Raw genomic sequence first — 12,365 nt, forward strand, 5'->3', positions numbered from 1 at the left:
ATTGGCAGATGGATACTTTACCACTGAGCCACAAGGAAGCTCCCTGTTACACATGTTAGGTTATTTGTCTATGGTAAAATCAGTTTCTTTCAAAGGTCCATATGCTTAGTTTTGGGGACAGCCATCACAGGATGAGACACAGAGGTACAGTTGGTACACAGGACCGATGCTCACAGGAGGCACCGCTCCTCCTCCCTGGCCCCAAAGGTGGCCAGACTCCCTCGGGGGCTCCCTAGGTGGACACGGCTACCTGTGCACACACAGGAGAGACTGCAGTCCACACTGATGCTGGCCAGCTTTCCAGGAAGTCCGCAGAATCACAGTGATACGTGAAAATGCTTTTTGCTGTTGCAGAGTCTCAGCTAGCTTCTTGTCCCTCAAAGCATGGAGTTGAAATTTGTAACCCTGGACTTACATGAACAAGAGAGAAGGACCAATCAGAACATCCTCAGAAAGAAGGCCTCAGAGCCCAGTGATGCTATTCTTCTGACACTGGCCTCTAGCAAAATTGAGAGATTTCTAGCCAAAAAAAAAAAAAAAAAAAAAAAAAATCAGGTTCTACTGCCAGCAGGTAAGAAACTCTCATGTTAGAATGGGCCAGATAGACTTCCCTGGTGGTCCAGTGGCTAAAATTCTGTGCATCCAATGCAGGCAGTCTGGGTTTGACTGATCAGGGAACTACATTCCACATGTTGCAACTAAGAGTTCGCACACCACAACTAAAGATTTTGCATGCTGCAAATAAGACCTGGTACAGCCAAATGAGTAAATAAACAAGTAAATGCGAAAAAAGGCAGGGGGCAGGATACTGCACTTGTCAGATCTTGGCCATAATAGCCAGTACTTGTAGTGTGTTTTATGTCCCACAGGCCTTGATCGAAGAAACAGACATGTGTGAGCGCAGTTAATCTTGACAGCTACTGCACGAGGGAGAAACTTATCAGATCCATTTTACAGACAGGAAACTTGCTGAGGGGCAGAGTTTTCTTGCTCGAGGTCACACACCTATTGAGAAGCCACTTCACTGGAGTGAGGATGGTTTATATAGAGAATGTTGTGGTTTATGCAGCATCTATCAAGTGTGACCACATCAGAACATTCCATTCATTCTGACGGGTGGGCATTCTCTCATTACAAATGAGGGAAGGGCAGCTCAGAAATGGGAGGGGACTTGCTCACAGCTTCAGAGTTAATAGAGGAGCCCAGGTTTTCAGAACCTAGATCTTGAGCTGTTTTATCAGGTTAGGGGGTCTAAGTTCTTTATGAACAAAACGGCTTTTTTTTTGTTGTTGTTGTTGAGCCTTGCAGGTTGCAGAATTTTAGTTCCCCAACCAGGGATTGAACCCAGGCCCATGGCAAGTGAAAGTGCTGACTCCTAAACACTGGGCCAACAGGGAATTCCCCAAATTTCGTTTTTAATTAGATGATAACCTTAAAAAATACCATAAAAACCTCTGGAAATGAAAAGTTGCAATTTGAAAGATGTCTTCATAGAATAGGTTTTGGCTTTTAAGTTGTGCTTCTCAGGATTCTTCTGGGTCAGTAGGAATTTGTTCCTTTAAAAGGACTCCACATTCATTCCCAAGTCTTGAGAAACAGTGAGCTCTACCAGGCTCTTTTACTTTGCAATAATGAATTTTTAAAATCTCATTTTTAATGCAAATAGATTTGTCTGTTTTTGATAAGGGCTTGATTTAAAAAAAAAAAAAACTCCCCAAGTGATTTAACAAAAACTCAAAAGCAGAGCTAGCTGACTGGGCTTGAGGTGGTTGCTAAGGAGTTGCTCAATACAGATCAGACACACAAACTGCAGCTTTATAGGCTTCATGCTGAGGCTGAAGGGATCACGCCTAGCTGATGTTTCTTATGAGGCAGTCCATTTGATCAAGACCACACATCTCTAGAACTGCCAGGCACCAGAGATGCCAAGAACAGTCTTCGGAAGTCAGGGGAAGGCATTCTGCTTAAACGTGAGTTAACCTGAATTTCATGCTAACTAGAGCAGCTTATTTGTGACCTATCTGACATCCACTGTAGGTCTGCTTTAATTAGTAAAGAAAAGGACACACTGATTGGAAGTAAAGAGTGTCCACATTAAAAATTATGATGAAGTGCCCCCTCCCCATGATGCCCATGCAGGTCCTCCTTCAATGGTAAGACTCCTTTCCCAGGGGTCCAGGCCGTAGTGACTGTCTGTGCATGTGCTGGTGTTAGTTCCAAAGCCTGCACTGAGAACCATCCTCCTCTGAGCAGTTTCTCAGTTATCTGAGAGGCTGTCTCTGCGGCTAGTATCCTCAGTTTGGCTCAAAACTGAGAAGTAGCTGAATTCCCTAAATGGCGCTCGTGACAAGCCTCTGCAGTTATGCAGCGAGTCGAAAAGGGAGCTGATGCCATTTGCCTGGTGGCATTTTAACAAGATGGCAAACAGCACCCAGGAGGAAATGGACAGTGCCAGAGACAAGAAACCCGAACCTGTAAACTCATGGCAAATGTCCCTGTGTTTACAGGGAGAGGAGAGAGAAAGCCTTACATGATTCTTCCTTCTGTGCTGAAGATTTTATTTTTCAAACCTTTAGAGGAATCAACTCCCTTTACTAAACCTTTTTGTAAAATGCCACCGAATCCCAAGGATGCAGGTTAAGCCACACTCTTAAGAACAGACCTTCTCCAGGCTGAGTCTCCTTAATAGCTTACCTGGAAGTCACAGAGAGGCAGTCCTAGAAGATGATGCTTTGAAAAAGCCAATCTTTCTCCTATTTAGATTTGGGCCTGCTTCCAGTATTTTTTTTTTTTTTAACTTTCACATATGAGTTTAACTCTGACCTTTCTCCATTTAAAACTGAAAGAATTAAAATGCAGGAAGAGTGGCTGTGGATACGTGCCTTGACTTAGGGACACACAAGCTCAGACGTGTGTGCGGCAGACGGCCTGCTCAGGACGGACCAACGGGGACGCCGAACGCTTCTCTGGGCGAAAGCGCTGCCCACGGTGTGTTGCAGTTGTCAGGTGTGAGGGAAGTACAGGCAATAAAAATCCTGAAATACATGGATGTCTGTAATGGCCCTTTGTAGATGGTAGCCTGTGAACCGAGAAAGGCTGGTTTCAAGCTTGACCCTTCACCTGTTCTCTACCCATCACAGATTTCAAACAGCAGCGCAGGAACGACAATGATTGCCATTTAAAATGAAAGCTCATTTTTTAAACTAGTGCTGGAATGCGTACGCATTATAGTAACAGGACAGAGATCAATGTCTGACAGTTTTCACATGATCCCAACACGACTCTTTGTCTATACTCTATATAAATAACCTACCCCTAAGTTTACTCCTTAAGTGACATAGCCAGTTTTAGTTCATGAATCGTGGTGTCCAAATGAGTTGATTAACTTGCTTTTTGTCTCTTTGCCTGAGTCACAGTTAGGTCACTTGCAAGTCTCATGCAAAACTGAGAAAGTAGATACAGGAGTTAAGGCTCGAAAACAGGTGACGTCTTGAGAACATGCAGGAGCGGGTGTTGTGGGGGGGGTCTGAGTGTCCAGGCTCCATGCGCTTGGTCAGTAGAAGCCCCACCCAGCCCTAAGCAAGGTTTCCAGGCTCCAGGGCGAGGCGGAGCCTCCTGCCAGGGGCTCAGGGAGGTCCATTTGCTTTGCTCAGCCTCTGTGCTGAGTTTTCAAGACATCCTGGATCTGTTTCCTGCCAGGGAGGAGATGCCTCAAGGTGGACTGGTGTGGTGTTATTCTAGTGTCTTTACCATGTATGGACCTTGCAATCTGTAGCCAATCTTTCTGTAATAATTCCTGGTGCCGACACCTGTGAAGAAGCAGAAAAAACAGAAGTCAGAATCTCTATTAAGCTTAACTTTGCATGCGTGCTAAGTCACTTCAGTTGTGTCCGACTCTGTGACCCCATGGACCGTAGCCCACCAGGCTCCTCTGTCCATGGGTTTCTCCAGGCAAGAATACTGGAGGAGGTTGCCATGCCCCCCTCCAGGGGCTCTTCCTGATTTTAGGGATCAAACCCGCATCTCTTATGTCTCCTGCATTGTCAGGCAGGTTCTTTACAACTACTGCCGCCTGGGACGCCCAAGTGTGACTCCAATAACCCTCAAAAGCCAGCGCATGCGTCCCTCTGAGGTGTCCTCCTTCAGTCTCCCACTAACTCACAGACCAAAGTCCATTCCAGGTTGAATCTCATTTTAGTAAGTCTGGAACTGTTATGAATTCTGAACTCAAGTTGCATTAAAAGCATAGAAACTGTATTTCAGAGCTGATGGGTTTACAATCCTGTGGGCACCATGCAGCACAGCTTTAGATGTTGCAGGTGAATGGGGAGTGGTGGACCTAATGTGTGCAATGTCCATACTCCGAGTGAAGCCAGACAGCGTCGTGGTTTCCTGGGAGGCTGAACAAGAGGACAGGTGTGGGACGTGGGGTCTCCACAGCCTTGATGCCCCGACCCAGAGAAGTGTCAGTGCCACTCACTCCTCCAGAGTGACCATTTCCGCAAAACAATGTCAGTGACGTGAAATTAGTGGTACTTAATCTGCACCTTGTTTTATAGGTTTTGGGGGGGTATTAATTTGGTGTACTTATTCTGATATACAAGCAGTTTAAGCACTAGGAACTTACGCTGACATTTTATTTGCCTACGTTTTAAGGAACATTAGCTGATTTAAGTCAACTACTAAAGGTCTGTAAACTTTCTTCTTGAAAAGGAATCTATATATTACTTCCATTTGAGAAAATTATTGTAAATGGTGTCTCTCTAATAAAACATGAACACATATAAGAAGTTGAGCTCCCAGGAGGATAAAGCATGGTTTCTGTGGTATTATCTATATGCTGCTAAGTCACGTCAGTGGTGTCCCACTCTGTGCGACCCCATGGACAGCAGCCCACCAGGCTCCTTTGTCCCTGGGATTCTCCAGGCAAGAATACTGGAATAAGGGTTGCCATTTCCTTCTCCAACTATCTATATGAGTGGTTAAGAGTATGGGCTTTTGATTAGTTAGACATGGGTTTAAGGCCTAGACCTGTCGTTTTAAGGGCTGTGGCTTTGGCCAATTATTTAATTTCCCTGAACCTACATTTTATCATCTGTAATAATGTACTTATGTTTTAAGGATGGTGAATAGTAGATGAGATGCTCCTTGAGATGTGCTGAAGTCCAAGAGTCTGGAAAAAGTTGATTCTTCTGAAACACTGGTTGCTGTTATTATTTTAAAATTTCTAGTGATCTGATATCTGATGGTTTTTCCAGCTTCATCTCTTGCTACTATTCTCCCCGGAAACGCTATGCTTCAGCCTTGGGGAAGTTTTAAGTTCCCTCCATGTCTGGCTCTTTATCTAGCTTCCAGGCTTGGCCCATGCTGTGCTCTCTAGCAAATGAATTAAACCCTGGGGAGGGGCGTGGGATCCTCTGATCTGGAACTGGTTGGTCAGAGGCATGCTGACTATCTAGACTTGCGATTCGCATCCAAAGTGGGGGCGGTCTTGGGAACTGAACACGTAACCTGTGGGGTCTGACGCCACCTCCAGGGAGCTAGTGTGAGAACTGAGTTAATTGTGGGCCAGCCAGCTGGTGCCGCAGAATCACATGATGTGTGGAAAACACTATTTCTGGTGTCAGTGGTGGTGTAGTTTTACTGTGTGTAACGTAAAGGAAGACACCGGCATTTTTCTTTTCAGTGCTTTGCCCCACAGCTCTCACCACGGGGCCCTGTGATGCTGGCTGACCTCCCCTCTGCCCCTGTGGTGGAAGCTCTATGTATCTTGTTCATCACTTTGTATTCCTAGTGATCAATACTGTGTGTGAAATCAGGCCACTGCTAGCCCTCTCCAGTCTAACCTCTTTCTTTACCCCAAACATTTGCCATTTAGGAACAGCCTTCCCATCGTGTTTTGTTTCCCATCCCTTTACAAAATCTTTCAAGTATCATGAAAACGGAACTGAAGTTGATGTGATGGAGGTAACAGAATTGTCGTGTAGTAAGAGGTCACTGGAGAATTTCCCTTTTAATCCTAGGATTACTGATATTTTGCCTTGTACAATTTCACCTTTTGTGTTCTAATCATCATTTCTGTTCAACAGTCTGGTTTGGGGTAGAGCTGGGGGAAGACAGAGACATGAACAAATAATGGGTCAGGCTGCTCAGACCCACTGGATCCAGGAAGACATCTCATGCCTCTCAGGGGGTAGGTGTGTGCGTGCTAAGTCGCTTCAGTCCTGTCCAACTCTTTGCAATCCCATGGACTGTGGCCCGCAAGGCTCCCCTGTCCATGGGATTCTCCAGGTGAGAATACTGGAGTGGGTTGCCATGCTCTCCTCCAGGGGATCTTTCTGACCCAGGGATCGAACTCAAGTCTCTTGAGTCTCCTACATTGGTAGTCGGGTTCTTTACCACTAGCACCACCTGGGACGTCCCCGTCAGAGGGTACAACCACTTTAGTGTTTGGATTATCTCCTAAAGTTCTGTATCTGTAAGCAGGTCCTATGTCCCAGCAATCACATTCCCAGAGTGAAAAGAGAAACAAATGCTTATAGCCAACGAAAGACAGGATACTCATAACATCCAAAACAGGAAACAATCCAAATATCGATCAATAGTAGAATGGATAAAGCACAGGATGTTCACACAGTGGAATACTAGTGAGGCAACAGGAAAGCAGGAACTAGAGCTACCTCCAACACCATGGATGAATCTCACAGATCTAATTTTGCACAAAAGAAACCAGATGTATGAGTCCATCACTGAAAGTTCAGAAACAGGCAAAACTAATTTTATGGGTGATAAAGGTCAGAATACTGGTTATATTTGGAAGACAATAAGGACTGACAGATGGAACAAGGGAGTGTTCTGGAGTGCTGAAAATGGTGTATCTTGATCTGGGTTAGAAGTTATTTAATACATGGGAACTTACACATACACACAAATTACATGGTATACTGAAAACACTGTACTTTATTCATGTACATTATAGTTGGATTAAAAAAAATCCCATGAGGGTGTACATCGATTTAATAGATGTTCCATGAGTTTTGACAGCTCTATTTATACAAAGAATTCAACAAAATAAGGAAAAAGGATGAGAGGTAGGTGGTTAAGAAACCATTACCAGAGTGATCAGTGTATCACATAGTTGTCTCTGAAGTCATTCTTCTGTTTCTAGAATCCTAGAAACACACAAACATGCTAGAAATGACTTTTGTCATCCTTTCTTCCACTTTAAAGTTTGCATTCAAACTGAACTTTGCTCTGTGACATCAGCATTTAGGCAGAGGCACCCTAAGATTAAAACAAGCTTTTCCTCACTTCAGCTGCAATGCACATACTGTAGCATAATTTAAGGATTCTGATCAGAAAAGTGACATGACTGACTTACCTTTGAAAGAGATCTCTCTGGATGCTATTTTGAGAACAGAAGGAAAGTACCAGGAAGGCAGGGTTTTTACCTGCAGAATTGCTAGTACCTGGAGCAATGTCTACATGTATTTGTTCAGTAAGTGAGTAAGGAACCAAGGGCAGGGGGCTTCCCAATGGCTCAGATAGTAAAAGAATCTCCTGCAATGCAGGAAGACCTGGGTTCAATCCCTGGGTCGGGAAGATCCCCTAGAGGAGGAAATGGCAACCCACTCCAGTATTCTCCCCTGGGAAATCCCATGGACAGAGGAGCCTGGTGGGCTACAGTCCATGGGGTTGCAGAGTCAGACACGACTGAGCGACTAAGCACAGATACACACAACCAAGGGCAGAAACAGGGAGACCAGTTAAGAAGCTACTGCAACAATCCAGATAAGAGATGGTGGTGGCTCAAAGCAGAATCATAGTGGAGAAGAGTGGCTGAAGCCTTGAAATACTCAAAAGGGAGAGTTAGAAGAATCTGCTGATGGGTGTGAAGAGAGGGGCCTAAGAAAAGTCTAAGATTTTTGGCTGAATAAGAATTGTCAGTGAGACTGACAACTGTTAGTGAGACTGAAAGGTGCTGGGAGAGGGGGTGGGGAGGACACCAGGAGACTGGCTTCGGCCGTGCTGCAGGTAAAATGGCTGTTAGGACAATCAGGTGGGGATGCTGAGTGATGTGTGATGATTCTGGAAGCCTCTCTTGCTCTTAGATGGTCTCTTTTCATGTATGTTCTTTTGGAAAGAAGTTATTTTTTTCTTAATTGAAGTATAGTTGATTCATGATATTAGCTGCACACGTACAACACAGTCCCTCAGAATTCTTTAAATGGAGTGCAGTGTGAGTTATGATAAAATACTGGCTTGCTGCCCTGTGCTATACAATCTATCCTGGTAGCTTATTTATTTCACGCATGGCAGTCTGTGCCTCTTAGTTCCTCACCCCTACTTTGCCTCTCCCCAGCGGTGACCACTAGTTTGTTCTCTGTATCTCTGAGTCTGTTAAGAAATTTCTGGCTGGGGCAGGTAGCTTACGAGGGAGTTGGCTAAGGATGATGCAGGTGGGTGGAGGCTGGCAGAGTGGGCAGCTGAAGACAACCTGGGTCCTTTTTGATACTGTTGAATCATGAAGTAGCCAGTCTTAAAGCTGCTTACCTAGGAAGCGGTTGTGAAAAATGTTTTCTGTTTGGTGGAAGCCATTTTGTTTGGTACTTTTTGGCACTGTAATAATACATAAGATAAACTTACCATTTTAACCATTTTTAACTGTACAATTTACTGGTATTAAGTACCTTCACACTGTTGCTCAATGCTCACCACCATCCAGTCTACAGCAGTAACCCTGAAAGTCTGTATCTATTAAACAATAGCTCCCTGATTTATACAATTATAAGTGGATTTTTAAAAAAACTGAAGTACAGTTAATTTGTAGTATTGTGTTAGTCTCAAGTATCCAGTGCAGTGATTCAGTTATATATACACACATACAAGATGTGGAGTATAGCTCCCTGTGTGGTACAGTAGGTCCTTGTTGGATATCTATTTTACATACAGTAGTGTATATCTGTTAATCCCATATTCCTACTTTATCCCTCCCCCACCATACATTTGTTTTCTCTGTGAGTCTATTTCTGTTTTGTAAATAAGTTCATTTGTATCATTTTTTAAAAAATTTCACATATGAGTGGTGTCTGTCTGATTTCACTTAGTATGATAATCTATATAGGCCCATCCATGTTGTGCAAATGGCAATATTTCATTCTTTTCTATGGTTAATATTCTATTGTATGTATGTGAGTGAATGTGTATTTGTATACACACACACACACTCCCCACACCTTTATCCATTCATCTGTCAACAGACATTTAGGTTGCTTCTATGTCTTGGCTATTGTAGACAGTGCTACAGTGAACACTGGGCTGCATGTATCTTTTCAAATTAGTTTTCTCTAGATATACATTCAGGAGTGGGACTGAAGGATCATATGGTAACTCTAGTTTTTTAAGGAACCCCCATACTGTTCTCCAGAGTGGCTGCACCAACTTACACTCCCACCAGCAGTGTAGGAGGGTTCCCTTTCCTCCACATCCTCTCCAGCATCCATTATGTGTAGACTTTTTAATGATAGCTATTCTGACTGGTGTGAGGTTGGCTTTTTATACTTCTAATTTTACAATCAATCTATTATGGAGAATTTCAAACAACAAAAGTAGAGGCGATAGTAGACGGAACCTCGAAATACCCAGTACCCAGCTTCAACAATGACCAACTCATCCATCAGACTTCTGTTGCTTCTAGCTTCCTACCTACATGAGGTCACAAGATAGATTTAATGTTTCCTTTTGATTCTGCTCAGCTCAGTCACTGGAATCAAGTTTAAATCTCCTCTTTCAAATAAAGATGATGGTAATCTTTACCATCTTCTTTACCAGTTATAACCAGATTGAGGGCTTCCCAGGTGGCGCTAGTGGTAAAGAATCTGCCTGCCAATGCAGGAGACGTAAGAGACACAGGTTCGATTCCTGAGTCGGGAAGATCCCCTGGAGGAGGGCATGGCAATCCACTCCTGTACTCATGCCTGAAGACAGAGGAGCCTGGTGGGCTACAGTGCACCAGACTGAAGATGTGCAGCCGGTCAGAGAGCTTTACTTCCCCAAGCATGCCCCAGCCTACATCTGTCCACCATAAAGAGCTGTGGAGGTAAGAGAGAAGCCGCTCCTTACACGCAGCACAGGATTCAACAACCCCTGGACAACCACGAAGTCCCATGATCTGGCGCACTCCCAGTGTGCTGGTTAACGAACAGCTTTACTGGGGCACAGCTCAGCGCTCCTCAGTTAGGAGTCCCACTGAGGGACTTCCCTGGGGTCCCGTGGTTGAGAATCCCTCTTCCAACGCAGGGGATGTGGCTTGGATTCCTGGTCGGGGAACTAAGATCCCACAAGGCATGGTGTAACCAAGCCTGCGTGCCACAACTAGAGAGAAGCCCTTGCTGTAACTGACCCAATGCAACAACAACAGAAAGTCCCACTGAGCATCCAGACTCCCCAGTTCCCAGCTTCTGCCCTAATACAGAAGATGGGGCCTGGAAACCATTACTAACTTGAGGGAGGAGAGCCATTCAGGCTTTGCTTGCTATGTACTTTTTGAAGGAAAAGCACACTTTCAAGCTCCGATCCTTGTTTTCAGTAACATCAGTAGCACTGAGATGGGAAGTCTACTTCCGGCCCACCAGGGAAGCTGTCAGTATTTTGGGGAGAGAAGTTTGACCTTTAGCCAGTCTGGACTCTCACCTCTTACTTAAACAAAAATATTCCCCATTTGTATCTCTCTGTGCCTCCTGTTTCTTGAAACATTTTCCTCTGTTTCTACCCTCTGCAGAACACGCTGGTGAAAGTATTAGCATTCTCAGCCAGCTTAGAAGGGAAAACGCACCATCCCCGGGGTGGGTGGAGGCCACGCTCTGCCCCTTCTGCTCTCCTTGGTTAGCAGGGCTCCTCGTCACAGTAACTTTCCTCTTGCGAGACAGCCAAGAAAAGGCAATTACATCTCACAGCTGACGTCAGCCGAGCGCCTGGACTGACGTGGGCAGCTGTCTCACAGGCTTCTGCCCTTGAGGACAGACAGGCAGCGGGCTGTCTCCAAAGTAAGCGGGCTCTCTACCTGAAGGCCTGTGTGTGGCCCTGGCAGTCCCTGGGCCGGGGGGTGAGCAGGGGTGACCTCTGTGCACCTCTGTCCTCAGGGTGCCCAGCTGGCAGAGCCCACAGCGGGCAGCAGAGCCTCGAGGACAGGGAGGAGGGGGCAGTCCACGAACTGGAGGCATCTCCCCCAGGTTTACCGGGAGCTGGGTGCTCTGGGCAGTCGGCCTTGGAGCAATAAGCCCAGAGGCCACAATGCAGAAACAGCTTTCCCACCAAGTACTGACCTGTCCGCCCTCTGCTCCTCTTATCCTGCCCAGAGCCAGCACTGTCCTTTGCTTTGATTAAACCCTCAGCCTGTGGCTGCATAGGCTTCCCAGGTGGTACAGTGGTAAATAATCCACTTGCCAATGCAGGAGACATAGGTTTGATCCCCAGGTCGGGAGGATCCCCTGGAGAAGGAAATGACACCAGATGCCTCCAGCCCCTCAAGGTGGACAAAAATGCCTCTGCTTCCTCATCACCTCTCCCTTTCTTTGACAGATGTGTACCATTTCAGCTTAACACAGCTTCAGCTACTCTAAGTGTTGATGAAAGACAGGAAATTACCCCAAATGTACAGGCCAACTGCCTCAGCCACGGGCCACAGAGCAGCTTAACTGGGAGCTGGTCAGTGCTGTTTAATAAAGGTGGAGGGAGGGAATCACAGAACCTTAAAAAAGTGAAATCAAAGATGAAAATGGAACAAACCTCACTGTTTACTCAAATTCTGTGCTGTGTGTGGTTAGTCGTGTCTGACTCTCTACGACCCCAGAGACGGTAGCCCACCAGGCTCCTCTGGCCGCAGGATTCTCCAGGCAAGAATAGTGGAGTGGGTTGCCATTCCCTTCTCCAGGGGATCTTCCCAACCCAGGGACTAAACCCAAGTCTCCTGCATTGGCAGGCAGATTCTTTACCACTAGCACCACCAGGTAAGCCCTTAAATTCTACTGATATGTGTTAGGAAAAAAATGCATTCTATTTTTACATAAATAGAGGAAGCAGGCTAGGAAGGAGTCAACTAGTCAAGGTGATACCCGATTAGGTTTCGACACTCTGCTTCTCACGTTACTACTGCCCTTTCCCTCTAAGGGGTAGATCCAATACCAGAGTGAAGCTTAGAAGATGAAAATAAAACACATTTTTCCTTTAAAAGAGAAAATAAGTCAGAAGCAGGAAATGAGCCTCAACCCCGCTTGTCAGAATCACAATTAGTTACACAGTCACAATTCTGACTAACTCCATCTCAAAATAAAAGCAGCAACAACCGTAGAGCTGAGTGTCTGTAC

The 12,365-nt window shown here is 45.4% G+C and overlaps 1 protein-coding gene across 1 annotated transcript in view; it reads right to left on the bottom strand.

Moving 5' to 3' along the window:
- Nucleotides 1–3,177: 3,177 nt before the first annotated feature.
- The window catches only part of ELP3 (elongator acetyltransferase complex subunit 3), a 120,010-nt gene continuing 110,822 nt past the window's right edge, over nucleotides 3,178–12,365 (bottom strand). The window contains exon 15 of the mRNA XM_061132971.1: nucleotides 3,178–3,809. Coding sequence (XP_060988954.1) covers nucleotides 3,733–3,809 — 77 coding nt within the window. The 3' untranslated portion in view covers nucleotides 3,178–3,732. The remainder of the gene's footprint in view (nucleotides 3,810–12,365) is intronic.

This window comes from Dama dama, chromosome 29 (genome assembly GCF_033118175.1).
Source record: "Dama dama isolate Ldn47 chromosome 29, ASM3311817v1, whole genome shotgun sequence".
In the NCBI taxonomy this organism is placed as follows: domain Eukaryota; kingdom Metazoa; phylum Chordata; class Mammalia; order Artiodactyla; family Cervidae; genus Dama; species Dama dama.